Consider the following 14,805-nt stretch of genomic DNA (forward strand, 5'->3'; position numbering starts at 1 on the left):
GCGCGGTAAAATTTGGCACGAGGTAAAACCGGAGGCCAAAAATAGGAATGAGAATTTTTTTTTGGGAAAGTCAAAAACGGTGGCGTAACGGTGTAACGTTAATCGATCATTCATTGGGGTTGTTTCTTTTTTAAATATAAGAAATACATGATTAAAAATTGTCTTATTTAAAAGTCCTTTTGTAATCTATGTATTATTTCTCAATGTTCAGATTTGAGGAGTTTGGTTCTGACCATCATCAGCAGCTCCACTGCACCAAATGTCACTGTTCTGGACGAGAGTGCACGCTGTTCTTATAAAAATACCAAAGTCACTATAAGCGTGCCGTTCAGATTTGAGGAGTTTGGTTCTGGCCATCATCAGCAGTTCCACTGCACCAAATGTCACTGTTCTGGACGAAAGTGCACGCTGTTCTTGTAAAAATACCAAAGTCACTATAAGCGTGCCGTTCAGATTTGAGGAGTTTGGTTCTGGCCATCATCAGCAGTTCCACTGCACCAAATGTCACTGTTCTGGACGAAAGTGCACGCTGTTCTTGTAAAAATACCAAAGTCACTATAAACGTGCCGTTCAGATTTGAGGAGTCCGGTTCTGACCATCATCAGCAGTTCCACTGCACCAAATGTCACTGTTCTGGATGTAAGTGCATGCTGTTCTTAGAAAAATACCAAAGTCACTATAAGCGTGCCGTTCAGATTTGAAGAGTTCCGTTCTGGCCATCATCAGCAGTTCCACTGCACCAAATGTCACTGTTCCGTACGTAAATGCATGCTGTTCCTTTAAAAACACAAAAATCACCATATGTACACCTTTCAGATTTGAGGAGTTCCCTCGATTTCTCCAGGATCGCATCATCAGAACTGGGTTCTGAGAAAAGTGGGACCAATCTGTATGCATATTCATTCAATAAAAAAAATTTTTTTTTCAAAATCGATCCAGTAACGACGGAGATATCGAGGAACAAACATAAAATAAAAAACATACAGACGACTTGAGAACCGTCCTTCTTGAAAGATTTGAGGCGACGGTTAAAAACACTACGTGACGTCACGCGAGGCAAGTCCATTGGGCGTTTTTTTTTACTATGATGCAGTTTTACTTAGTGTTTTGTATTCGGTAACAGTTATATGACTTCACCTCCTTAAATATTGCCGGTTATAAAAAGTACATCCTGTATTTTGCTTTATAATCCTGTATTTTATACAGATAAATTCCTCACCGTTTTATGATATAATATTTTGAAGTACATGTGGGCATAGACGTACCTACGTCGATGCCCACATGTACTTCAATATAAAATATAAATAATCGGCGGTGCGTGTGTTAGCTCATTGAATTATATATTATTTTATATTGGGTTGGCACAAAAGTAATGACACACTCTACAAAACTCTATACATTTCCTTTCTTAAGTTAATTGTTTTCGATAATATTCTAGTATGTTGTAGAACATTCTAGGTACTTCTAATGTGAGGGTATATAAAGCCGCCCTCGTGATTGGTTTAGTTAGATTGAAATAAAATGGACGAGCGACAAGTTCAAACACTTTACTTATACGAGTACTTGTTAGGCCACAGTGCGCGGGCTGCGGCTGACAATATCAACACTGCATTGGGCGCTGGAAGTACAAGCCATGCCACGGTGTCCAGATGGTTTGACCGTTTTAAATCAGGAGACAGGAGCCTTGAAAGTCAGTCACGCTCAGGGCGACCACCTGCATTCAATGATGACGATTTACGCCGCGAACTACAGTCGAATCCTGATGCTACTACTCGTGAATTAGCGGAAGCACTTAACTGCAGTCACCACGCTGTGGAATACCATCTGCATGAGCTTGGGTATCGAAAAGTTTTGGCTCGATGGGTACCACACATCCTTACCGACGCCAGTCGTGCAGTCCGTGTCGCCATCTGTCAATCACTTTTGCTGCGACCCCGACGTAAAGAGTTTTTGACTGATCTGGTTACGGGAGATGAATTATGGATTTATTATGAGAACGATACACGTCGTGCTTTTTGGCTGCCTCGAGAAGAAACGCCACCAACTCAACCGGTGCTGAGTCAAAAGAACCGCTTAAAAGTTTTGCTTTGTTGTTTCTGGGACTCGCAAGGCATGCTGTTTCATGAACTATTACACAATGAAACTGTAAACGCTAACAAATATTCAACACAGCTAACCGAACTATCTTCTGCTATCAAGAAAAAACGACGAAGACGAGCCACTGTAATTTTACTACATGATAACGCTCGACCTCATGTCGCATCTACCGTTCGCCAACAGCTGCAGAACTTGGGCTGGGAGACGATACCCCACCCACCTTATTCTCCAGACCTCGCACCATCAGACTTTCATTTGTTTAGAGCCCTGAAACGACATTTGCGGGGTAAACAATTCAATGATTTCCATGATGTACAGGTGGAGTTGAACAACTTTTTCGAGGCACAGCCATCAGAGTTCTGGGCGAAAGGCATCCAAACTTTGCCGGATCGTTGGCAAGAAGTCATAGATGCTAATGGTGATTACATCATCGACTAAGCTTTTTGTATTGTAATAATAATAAAAAATATAAAACGTAAACCAAGTGTCTCATTACTTTTGTGCCAACCCAATATATGTGGATTCATATTGAAAGATAAGCGCTCTTCAATCTGCATAGTGAGTGACACGCTTAATATAAGTATAATTTTAAAGTAAGAAGATAAATCGACTAATTATTTGGCAGTAGTAGTAGTAGATTCCACGTTGCATACTAAATTTATTATTTAGAAATGAAATTATTTTATTGATGCATGTGGAAAATAGGTATATTTAATTAAAATTGCTACTCTAGTGGTCTTATCAAATACAACCTTTTCAGGCTTAGCATTAAATAGCGTGATTCGGGCGCACAGTTGAAATAAATTTGCGTTTTGTACGCAACGTGCGGTTTGTCGAATATCGAGAGAGGTCATTGCCCTTCCCTGCTCCCGCGCCACGGCCGCGCGGACGCGCCCGCTTGACTTGATCGAACGCAAATATTAATACCGTATTATTTTTCGAAGCATTCTATTAAACTGACCCAAATTCATGTATCTTATTTACCCTGTCTTTTTAGTTATTAAGATGTGAACTCTAGTAACTTTAATATTTTTTTGTAATGGTAAGAACCTATTTTAGCTAAATTATCGCAAATTTTATAAAGCATTGGAGTAGAAAAACACAATTTCAGTTTATTGATATATTTAAAGGAGGTAATGCGGCTTTACTAATTTTTTTTAACATGAATATTTTTTTGCGTCTGTTTCGCTAGGTATGACAAATTGTCATATAGCATTCGAGGAAATTAACACAAACTACGTATACACGCTAAAAATGTCATACTAAATGCATTACAGTTACATTTTTATTTCTCGAATATTTTTTTGACCACATTAGGTGAAATTAAAAATTATAACCACAAATTACCAAATTACTGAAAAAGCACCCTAGGGAATGTGACCCAAAACGAAATATTAAATTTTATATGTTAGCAAAGTATTTATAAACGAAAACAAAATCAACTTTAATATTTTTTTGAACTTAGGACCCAAAATATAGCCAGCGCCGCAGGGCACTAGTTTGTACTGAGGGCGATTCTACTATATTCTTCAATCAATTAGAATTATTGCTTAGCTCAATTATAAATGAAAATGCCCATATTTTGATAATGAGTGATGTGAATATCGATTTACTACAAACATCCAAGCAGAAGCGTGAACTACTGGGCCTTTTGGACTTATTTAACCTTAAATCGCATGTCAACTTTCCTACAAGAGTTCAGGGAACGTCTAAAACGTGTTTAGATCACGGCTACGCTGATCTCATGAGGGATCAATTAAAATCATACCCCATCGATCGTGCGGTCAGTGATCATTTTGCAGTGTGTGTTGAAATAAATATTCCTGATAACAATCATCGCCCTAGCTACTGCTTACAGCGGCCACTGACTCAAAACAAACTACTATTTTTTTTGGACTTAATCAGCCATATTGACTGGCTAAACTTAGCGAATGGGAATGTCAATTTCGATAGCGTTATGACGGCCGTTGCAAACAAGTTTAATTATTACTTTCCACTAAAAAAAGTCGCAATTGCGCATAAAGAGAAATCATGGTGCGATGATAGAACTAATGAAAGTAAAAACTTTGTTCAACTTTTGGCAATGCTGCGGAGATTTTACCCAGAAAATACAGAGCTAAATAATTTATTCCTGTCTAGTAAATGCAAACATGACGGTTTGTTAAAAAAGGTAAAAAGAGAATACTTAAACCGCTCGATGGCTAATGCATCAAACTCTTCCAGGTCCCTTTGGCGCATGATTAAATCTCAAACAAACAAGGGGCCGCGGGGGGGCGACACGCTGGCCGTGCTGCGGCACGCAGTTTGCGGACCTACTGGTTCGAACATCCAACTCGCCGAATCACTCAATGCGTATTATCTGTCAGTCGTGCGTGATACACCTCAGAGACCTAATTCCTAATGCAATGAGTTACCTGCGTATGAATGTTCCGTGTGTGGCGAGAACGATGTTCCTCACGCCGTTTACAGTTGGGGAACTCATGGCAATAATAAAACAGATAAAGCCTAAGGCGACTAAAGATATATATGGCCTACCGACGCATATATTACGTGGCCTCCCAGCAAATCTTCTGCATGCTTTGTGCTTTTTATTTAACCAGTCCGCGTGTAACGGAAACTATCCATTCACTCTAAAGAAAATCAAGGTAACACCGGTTTATAAAGGAAAGGGTTCTAAGAAAGAACAAAAATGTTATAGACCCATATCCATTGTCCCGGCTGTGTCAAAAATGTTCGAGATGGGATTGTGCAATCGATTGAATAAATTCTTAACCATGAATAACTCACTATGTAAACAGCAGCACGCTTACCAAACCGGTAAATCTACGATCGGTGCCACTCGACTTTTGTTAAGTACTGTAATAGGCCATCTAGAAAATAAGAAGCGTGTAGCTGCTGTTTTCTTTGATCTATCGCGTGCGTTCGATCTTGTCGACCACAATCTCATCGAGAACAAATTAGAGCATTACGGCGTCCGTGGGATTGCTCAGAAGATCATCATGTCGTTCTTGAGTGACAGGGAGCAAGCCACGGATGTAAATAACGAACGATCGAGCCTTAACCCGATAGGTGATAGATCTGTGCCCCAGGGATCAAATATAGGAAATAATATATTTCTTATCCTAATGAACGATCTTCCCTTCGACTCGCCTATTGTAGACTTTGTAATGTACGCCGACGACATCTGTGCCATCGTGAATGCAGAAAGTAGGGGCATACTGCTAAGAAATGTCCAGATTGTCATTCAACGCCTTTCGGATTGGTTCACTGTAAACGGAATGGTTCTAAACCTTGAAAAAACAAGCTCCATAGAATTCAACTTGAAACAAGGCGCGGATGCCGCGAACTCCTCGAATTCGGTACTTGTGCAAGATACTACCATCACTTTTGTTGCACATGCGCGGTTCTTAGGTTTTACTCTGGATTCTGGTCTGAGGTGGCATGAACATATCGACAAGATATGCACAAAACTGAATTCGGCCTATTACATAATATCTCGGCTTATGCCTATCCTGTCTAAGGAAAACCTAATGATAGCCTACCATGCATACTGTCATTTTGTGTTGTCGTATGGTTTGGATTTGTGGGGCTTGGCTGCTGACAGGGACAGGCCATTCCTAATACAAAAGAAAATTATTAGAAAAATGGCGCGAGCCGCCCCTGATGCGCCGGCTCGTCAGTTATTTATTGACCTCCGTATCCTTACTTTACCCTGTATGCTGATTTTGGAGGTAGGCAAATATGTGAGGCATAATCTGAGTATGTTTCCAAGAAAAAATTGGACCAGCAATCGCTTCCGTGACCAGAGGCAATACGATTTAGAATTGCCAATACATAGACTTAAAAAAAACCGCCCTTTCCTTACATGTATTAGGACCTAAACTTTATAATAAGATCCCAGTATGTATTAAAGCTGCACGCACCAACTTAGGGTTTGTTCTAAAACTAAAATCCCATTTAATCCAAAAGGCCTATTATTCAGTAGCTGAATTCTTGGATGAATAGAACAATAGAACACAAAAATTGTTTCAATGTTTTAATTGAGATCAAATGCTAATTTAGTCATTGCTATATTTATTATGACACCCATCATTTTTGACATTTTGTATTATTCCTTTGTAAATAATATACCTATGTACCTAATTGTAAGACTGACGATGTATAATTAATACAAATAAATGAATATGAATATATGAATATGTGTCTGTCTGTCTGTCTGTCTGTGTGTGTGTCTGTGGCATCGTAGCTCCCGAACGGATGGACCGATTTAGATTTAGTTTTTTTTGTCTGAAAGCTGAGTTAGTCGGGAGTGTTCTTAGCCATGTTTCATGAAAATCGGTTTACTATGTCGCGATCAGGGGGTTTTTTCAAAATTTCAATTTTGTGGTTATTACGACACGCAATTCTTCTAATACTTCTGAAGACGCTAAGAAAGTGAAGTTGTGTTTGTTAACTGGCTATTTTCTCGAGCTTTAAGGATTTTATTGAAATAGCTGTCATACAATGCAAAACCATGTCGTAAGCAACGTTCTCGTGGAATGCCCCATGAGTGGAACCTAACTAGAAACTCTGGTGAATGAGTGCTGTTTTCTTTCTCAATACCTTTTTAGCTTTACCCAGTATGGAGACAGACCTGCTGATTATTTGGTGTTGTTTCAGGTTGGCTCGCCCGATATGTCCAAGTGGAATAACTGGGGAGGCTCTCTGTCCATTGGTCACCCCTTCGCTGCCACTGGTGTAAGTAACTTAATAACCACAGACTTCACATACAGGGTGGAAAGATAAGTCAGGCCCTGGAGGGAAAATACCTTAAATCAAAGACTCATATCTAACTCCGTATAGACAGATAAGGTCTAAGAAAAAAACGTACCTCAAAGCCATAGAGAAATAGCCAAGATGGCGTTACACCTTTGGGGAACGCTCGGCTAGATGGCGCTAATATTAATATTTGACATTTTAACACATATCAAGCTAAGATGGGCCAAATTGTCAAATTTGACGTTCAAAAGTTTTAAGCTTGTGTCGAGAGATGGCAGTCTGTGCATTGTGATTACACATTTTACTTTGACAGTAACTCTCTATAATACTCGATCCTCTTTGCCTTAAATCCATATGCTGGCTCATTTTACTTGAAGAAGACATTCCTTTATTTTTAAAAAGAAATAAAACTGCATAAGTCTTCTAACATACGCCGCTCGGTATGTATACTATGTATGTATGCGCGCAGTGTTCGTACGCAATACATGTAAGCGGATGAGAAAGATTCATTCTCGTACATTCCCATCCTCATACCGCGCGGCGTACCCCGTGTTATATGCAGCACCAGCACTAGTGAGCAATTGCCTGCTGCGCCGCGGTCCCGGGTTCGAATCCCGGTAAGGGCATTTATTTGAGTGATGAGCACAGATATTTGTTCCTGAGTCATGGATGTTTTCTATGTATATAAGTATTTATATATATCGTTGTCTGAGTACCCACAACACAAGCCTTCTTGAGCTTACCGTGGGCCTCAGTCAATCTGTGTAAGAATGTTCTATAATATTCTATAGTATTAATGTACACGCGTAAACTACTTACGACGCACCATTGACGCCATAGCATCCATACTAATATTATAAATGGGAAAGTGTGTGTGTGTCTGTTTGTTTGTCCGTCTTTCATGGCAAAACGGAGCGACAAATTGACGTGATTTTTTAAGTGGAGATAGTTGAAGAGATGGAGTGTTAGCTAATTTTCTCTCTTTCTATCCCCCCACTTCCCTAAAATGGGGGGTGAAAGTTTGTATGGAGCACTCCGCAATTTCCGAATTTAACGCGAGCGAAGCCGCGGGCAGAAGCTAGTTAGTTTATAAAAGTATGTACCTGGCCGTTTTCACATTATCCGATCCGATATCGGATGTAGGAAGGATGTAAAATGTAAGATTTATGCGCTTCCAGGTCTTCATTTATGTATTTAATAGATCACTATTACTAAAAAAACGATATAAATCGCAAAAATTGCGGATTTAATGCCGATGGCACTTTCCTACAGTTTTTGTCCGAGGCACCATCGAACTGCCGATATCGGCAGGACGCTTCCGACATTTTTTGGCATGCCGGAGCCCCCGCCAGTTGTCGGCCGATAATATTTGTTTGTGTGCGTATATAATGTATGTATACGTTTGTAGTAGTATGCGTGACAAAAATGGCGTTGTAACAGAACAAGCGTCTAAGACGAGGAAAATGACTCGTTATTACATATAAAACTTACGGTGAATCAACTTATCCTTGACCAACTTTTTGGTGCATATTTCCTTCGGGATTTCATTGAATATTTTAACAAATAATATCTGCGAAGCTTTATCACATGTTTAGTTACGTCATCACTCATAAAATTCACTATTATTTGATGCACAACTTATTGGAAAAAGCTTATTTACAAACTATATTCACATGGATGGATTGTTGACATTGACAATCTGATCTGACAAACGAATGACGTTCCGATATTGCGTCTTGGTTCTAATTACAAGTCAGAGAGGTAATAATCACTAATATTGATTATTATACTTCCTGAATATATCATTCAATGTAACAATTAGGAACAAATGTGATCTTTCATTGCGAAGTTACTTACTAAATTGATTTAAACAATCTTTCACAAAATAATATTTACGTAAAAATATTTACGAAACACTCCACTATTGGACTACATAGGTAACAATATCAATAGCTCTGTCTCTCTCTAAAACACGTGCAAGCATGCAGATGTTACTACTGATAGGTAAACGATTATTTGCTGAGAGAACATGGACGTTAAATGTATAGGGTGTACGGCTTAGTAAACAAACCAGTCTCCATTATGTCCCCAGTAGGTCTCCAGTCTCCATTATGTCTCTGTTGTGTCTCCGGTATGTCTCCAGTCCCCAGTATGTCTCTGTTATGTCTCCATTGTGTCTCCAATATGTCTCCATTATGTCTCCAGTCTCCAGTATGTCTCTGTTATGTCTCTGTTAAGTCTCCAGTATGTCTCCAGTCTCCATTATGTCCCCAGTCTCTGTTGTGTCTCCATTAGATACTATAAAAGGGTCGGAGCGAGCCGACGCGCGTCATTCTTAAAATATCCACAAGACTAACAGTGTCTCTGGCTTTCGTGTGTTATACTGGTGAGTGAAGTTGTTCTGCTATTATTTCTCTGTTTGTTTTTACTTGGAAATTATTCTAAGTGATTGTAAACTTTGAAATTGTGTCTCTGTTTGATTGTGCGGGGACAATATCGTCGTACAATTGAACTTGGACCTGTGGTGGAATTGCTTTACTGTCAGTTGTGGGGTTAATTTAGTGTTCTATTTATAGTGTAGTGTTACATTTAAATTGATGTGTATAGTGAAGTTTTCTGTGCTTTGTTTCATGAGTGCCGTTAAGCAATACAAAGACTGGGTCGATGTATGGCTGGTGCTTGGAGATAAGTCTGTGTTTGGTTTTGTAGGGAGTAATTCTTGCAAAACTAAGCTTAGATTATAGCACGTAAAGGAAACTTCACTCGTTTGTTTAGTTGGTCAGTAAAATTGAATTTAGTAATTTTCTATGGGGTTATTTTGTGAAAGTTATAAGCCAGATCATTGTTTGTGACAGACTGTTGTCCGGCTAGGCGCTTCTTCCCTTACGGTGTCAAATAAGAGGCGTTTAGGGGTCTTTTTGTTCCAAGTGGAGGGCTTGGACGCTTTTCTATACTTACAAAAGCGTATTTTCTCACCGGTCTCAAAGAGTCCAACTGTTAGATGGAAGTGAGGACTTTCACGATTGACGAAAGGCATTAGGAGTAATCCTTGCTCACTAAAGTCGGCAGTATTTGAGGCTGGGGTCCTATATATATTTATATTTATTTACTCGGTGTTCTGGTCCATGCTGGTGTTGGTCGCTGGGGATTTCGGTTGTGATCGATCCACATCTAAGTAAAGTTGATCGCAGCTGGGTCTCTCATGTGGCTGGTACTGGTGTGTCCTAGAATACTGGATATATACACGGATAGGGCGATCTACTCTCTGCTACCCTAGCCCGCGGGCAAAAGCAGAGGGGGGGATCATAACTCAAGCCTATAGGTTGCCTATCTCAGCTTCGCTGGCTGAACTGTACAGCTTATGGTAGGGATACACTTGTGCATATTTTGAACACAAGATCTATGGTAAGTGATGGTCTGTGTTTCAGATATGCTAGAGTAGGGAAAACGATAGGACTAGGGTAAAGTCACACACTATTTCTATGAAAGTAGAGTTCTTTTATGATTGGTCTTGGAATATAATTGGTCAACGTGTATTGTGGAGAAATAATTTAACTACTACTATTTATATGGTTTAAATGGACTTTAAATGTGGTGTTTACTATCTTAAAATATGTGGTAAAACTGATAATTTATAAAATCTCTTATTATTTAATTTATTTGAGTGAAATTAATAATTGTGGTAGCAATTTCTGATTCTTCATGTAGCATCGAGCCAGTGAGTGTTGCTAACTAGTTTTTCATGGTAAATTCTATCAAGTTGGTTAGGGAAACAAACTATACTTTGGAATAAAAGCATAGGTTTGTTATAGGGCCCAGTGGCATGCGAGCGCCGTCCACTGATGACAAGTCAAAAGCTTCAAGGAGTTACTAGACTTACTTACTTCGTTCTCAGTGGTAGCAACTACTCGGAGCCTTGATGATACATTAGAAGGATCGAGAAGTTATGGTCTATTAGCAGTATTGGGGAAAAGGGGGGTTTAGCTAGGGAAAAAGAAACAAAATAAAAAAGGGGTTAGTTTGTAGATAGATAGCCCTTCAGGCTTACTTGCTTAGGATGCCCGATAATGTGGTTTGATTGGGCCTAAGGATTCCAGACGGTATCGCAAGTTCTCACCCCAAACCGGAATCGAAAATAGAGCGTAGCCGATGTTTTCCAAAATAATTTTTAATATTTATTTCATGTATGTTTCACTCACTAACTTTTATTCTAAAATTTCTTCATCACGTCATTAATTTTCTCACTCATAACTTTCTAGGCCTAAATCTGATAAATTACTCTTCTATAACACTATATTATTATGCTACAATAACCTTTATTCTTCTTTAAAATATAAATAAATAAAATTTTAAAAATTAGTCAAAAATACAGCTGATACTCATTAAAGGATCTAGGTTATCGCGGTTCACGTCGAAGGGTTCTACTTATTCACGCTAGACGATCACAAGGCCAAATTTACGGGGTATATTTAAAGGGGGGTTAGCTATACTGTTGATTAGTCGAGTAAGTAAGTAAATAAGTAAGGTGAGCGGAGGTTTAGTTACATTTGGTTCCGTGCCCAAGGGATCTAAGATGTGCTCTGTAGAACACATCTTGGATACCAAGGTTTATAAATAAATAATAGGAATTAGCCTTACCAGGCTACATTTGTTGTTGTGAAGATGAGTGGGTGTGCTGTATTTCTTGACTTATTTCATCTCTAAATAAAACTCATATACCTAATATTTTTATTCAATCGCTATTTCATAAAAACAAAAATAACTTTATTGTTAATAAACACGTCTGTAGTATTTTCTTCCATTGTTAATTCTTGCCGCGTTCCGAGCGAAGTCATGCATCAGTATAGAACCAATGATATTTTCGTTTTCCTTTGGTACCTGAAAAATAAAAAAATTAAAATTAAAATAGCGTAGTAAACCTAGACAAAATCTATTTCCAGAAAATTAACTCATAATCGTAGTGGTTGAACTAAACATCGTCCCGATTAGGCCATTTGGTTGCATTGCTACGTAGCAATTGTTGGCATTGGCGCATCTTGACGTTCCCTTGCGCCTGTGCGTAGTACTATTATTTATTCTGTGTCTTAATGTATGTTTTATGGCTGTTGTATAGGCAGGGCTAGTACGTAAAATACTAGGTACTTATAGAAAAAATATTCATGTACCTAAAATAAAAGAAGGCGCGGAGCTGTAGTAGTTTAGAAGAGTTTCCCACCTAGTAATCGGAATTGGAAACATAAGTGTGTACACTATGTATAATAGCAATAGAATTTCATGTCAAAACAAATTGTGCTCTATCGGCCTAGTACATTTTCATAGCAGGCTCTGCCATCTTCAGGGCTATTTTGAAAGCTCACATCACGTTTGCGCTTTACATTGGAGATCGGATAGCTTCGATGCTGTCTTATATAGTCCATGAACACTCTGATATGTATACTCTTAGTAGGCGCCTGTTATACAGAATTTCATTCATAGGCAGGATAACTACAGTCTAGATGTAAGGTTATTTTCCTAAAATAATCTAGGATACCTAAGCCCTAGATTTAAGACCTAGTAATACAAGAAGATAGGCTCTAGTCTAATGGCTATGGGGGCGCGATTATTCATTGTCGCGCTGAAGTACAATATTATATGGGGCGCCCCGCCATTTTTCTATGAATACTGAATAGCTACACGCATGTTATATTATGACAGGTACCTCCTTCGATGGATGGTTTGTTTGCATTTTAGTTGTCACGCTATAATCTACGTATTGTCTCACAGGATTTCATACATCATACAATAAATTGACAAAGTCTTTATACTGAATATTTTCACTATGAGAACAAATGTCTGTCTGTTAGGATATAGGTATTAATCTATTAGGACTAATTTAAGTTCATTAGCTTATAAGTCATCACACATTTTCATATTACATCCGTAGTAAACAAGCATACGTCCCTCTTGATGGTGAGAGGTCACCGTAGCGTAGCCTATATCTGCCAATTATTTCAATAAATTAAATGCACTGTGCGAATTTCAACTTTCTATAGGTATATATTTTTATTGTAGTAATACAAATAAGTATGTATGTATAACAAGATTTTCAATAGGTCCATATGACATGAGTTCGTTATCTCACATGATAAGCTGTAGGCTAGTCTAAAATAGTAAGTGTAAAACCATACAATCATTATGTTCGGCAGATTGTGTACACAGCTTTTATACGGAACCCTAAACTGTCACAAGTCAGGAGTATGCCAACATACAACCTCACACAACCTCCTTCATTACAACCATGTCAAACATATCCTACGAAATATTAGCATTACCAGCATCTGGGAGGTCGTACCTCGCCATACCCTTACTCCACTACTGCTTGATCATTGTCACAATTGCTTAATGAATTTCATGAAAATTGATTGAAATTTGTAATATTCCTGTTAAGTAGGCATACTCGTAGATAATAAGCACCATTACTACTATAAAACTATATTTTACTGAGGTTCAGAAATAGTATGTATGTAGTATGCAGTAGGTATGTAAACTTACCTAACGTGACCGGGTCCAGTCTGATTGTCGGATTACTTTGTTACTGGTAGTGCAGATTAGTGAGTCCTTAGTACACTGAAAGGAAATAGTCAGACATTAGAAATTTTCATATATTATAGATAGAGTAAGAAAAGGGTTTAGTTTTAGAGTTAGGTTCTGCCAAATTGGGTTCAATATTATTTCATTTATCTACTCACAGAGGCGCGTCGCTTAATTTTGGAACTAAGACACGCCCGTGAGAAATATTGTGTCAGAAAAACAACACATACAACAAAATTTACAAAAAAAAAAAAAAATATTAAAAACTTTGAGAACCTCTGCCTTATAGTACATTTTTCCATGAGTTAGGACATAGATGAGTTAATAATAAGTTAACTTAGCCAGTAAAGTCAGTATAAGTTAGTTCAAGTTCAATTTTCACTTCATCGGTTATAGTCATCGCTATCCCTCGAAACTAAATTTTCTAAATAAAATATTATTAATGCCAGCTATTAACTTTTAAATTTAATAATTAGAACGTGTTATTATAATAAAACAAGTACCTTTCATTTATATGAAGTCAGTAGATATATGGAAGACGGTCCAACCTGAAGCGTGGCCTCTCGGGTAAAACCTGAAATTGTATAAATGAAAAAAAAATTTGTTAAAAAAAGGTGTATGTATGTTTAAGGAATCTTATTTATAAATACGTATCATTAAGATTGTTTATATTTATCTAGGCCATTCATGGTTAAGAAAAAAAAAAAGAAGAACAACCATATCCATGTTTCTAAGTAATGTAAACTTTCCTGCCGAGTCGTTTTACTCACTAAGTAGAGTTAATTAAGTTAAAAAGTAGCTGTTTAGTGGCAATGATTTTTTGTACTTACTTGAGGATAGTGCTAAGACGGAGTACAGTCCATAAAGGACACACTGGAAAATTCCTCAGTCCATTGTCATGTTTTAAAAAAATTTTCTAAGTTTGCTGCAGCTGCGAATGCCATGAAGAAGGAATAAATTGTCTGAGGTTACAAAAGACTGTCGGGGCATGTTATACAATATTGAAGACATAGAATAGGACAATACAAGTTTTAAGCTCGTTTCAAGAAAAATTCATTATTTTGTTATATTATTATCCAATCAAATAAAAGTATTTTGAACCTACTTATGACATCATTTTGTATTTTATCATAAGGCAATTAAAACCAAAATAAAATTTTGCAGATAGTTTGAAAAAAAAAATCTATTTTGAATATATTTTATCAAAACCACATCAAATTTGATGTTACATTATATTTTACAAAAAATATCAAAACCATATCAAAATTAAGGATACATCATATTTTGCGGGAAAAAATTAAAAACATGAAAACCACTTCAAAACTGCAATTACTTTTTTTTTGCAAAATTGTATTATATAATTGTATTATGAACATTACA

The 14,805-nt window shown here is 37.7% G+C and overlaps 1 protein-coding gene and 1 long non-coding RNA gene across 2 annotated transcripts in view; one reads left to right on the forward strand and one right to left on the reverse strand.

The window, feature by feature from the left end:
• LOC125237710 (trifunctional enzyme subunit beta, mitochondrial) overlaps positions 1–14,805 on the forward strand; it is a 51,014-nt gene that overhangs the window by 28,668 nt on the left and 7,541 nt on the right. Inside the window, exon 10 of the mRNA XM_048144868.1 lies at positions 6,757–6,834. Within this exon, the coding sequence (XP_048000825.1) occupies positions 6,757–6,834 (78 nt within the window). The remainder of the gene's footprint in view (positions 1–6,756; positions 6,835–14,805) is intronic.
• Positions 11,576–13,967, reverse strand: LOC125237711. Its single transcript, XR_007178364.1, has 3 exons — positions 13,929–13,967; positions 13,387–13,461; positions 11,576–11,733 (listed from the first exon to the last, which is right to left on the reverse strand). It is a non-coding gene; the product is annotated as an uncharacterized LOC125237711 (long non-coding RNA).

The sequence above is a fragment of the Leguminivora glycinivorella genome, chromosome 22, assembly GCF_023078275.1.
Source record: "Leguminivora glycinivorella isolate SPB_JAAS2020 chromosome 22, LegGlyc_1.1, whole genome shotgun sequence".
In the NCBI taxonomy this organism is placed as follows: domain Eukaryota; kingdom Metazoa; phylum Arthropoda; class Insecta; order Lepidoptera; family Tortricidae; genus Leguminivora; species Leguminivora glycinivorella.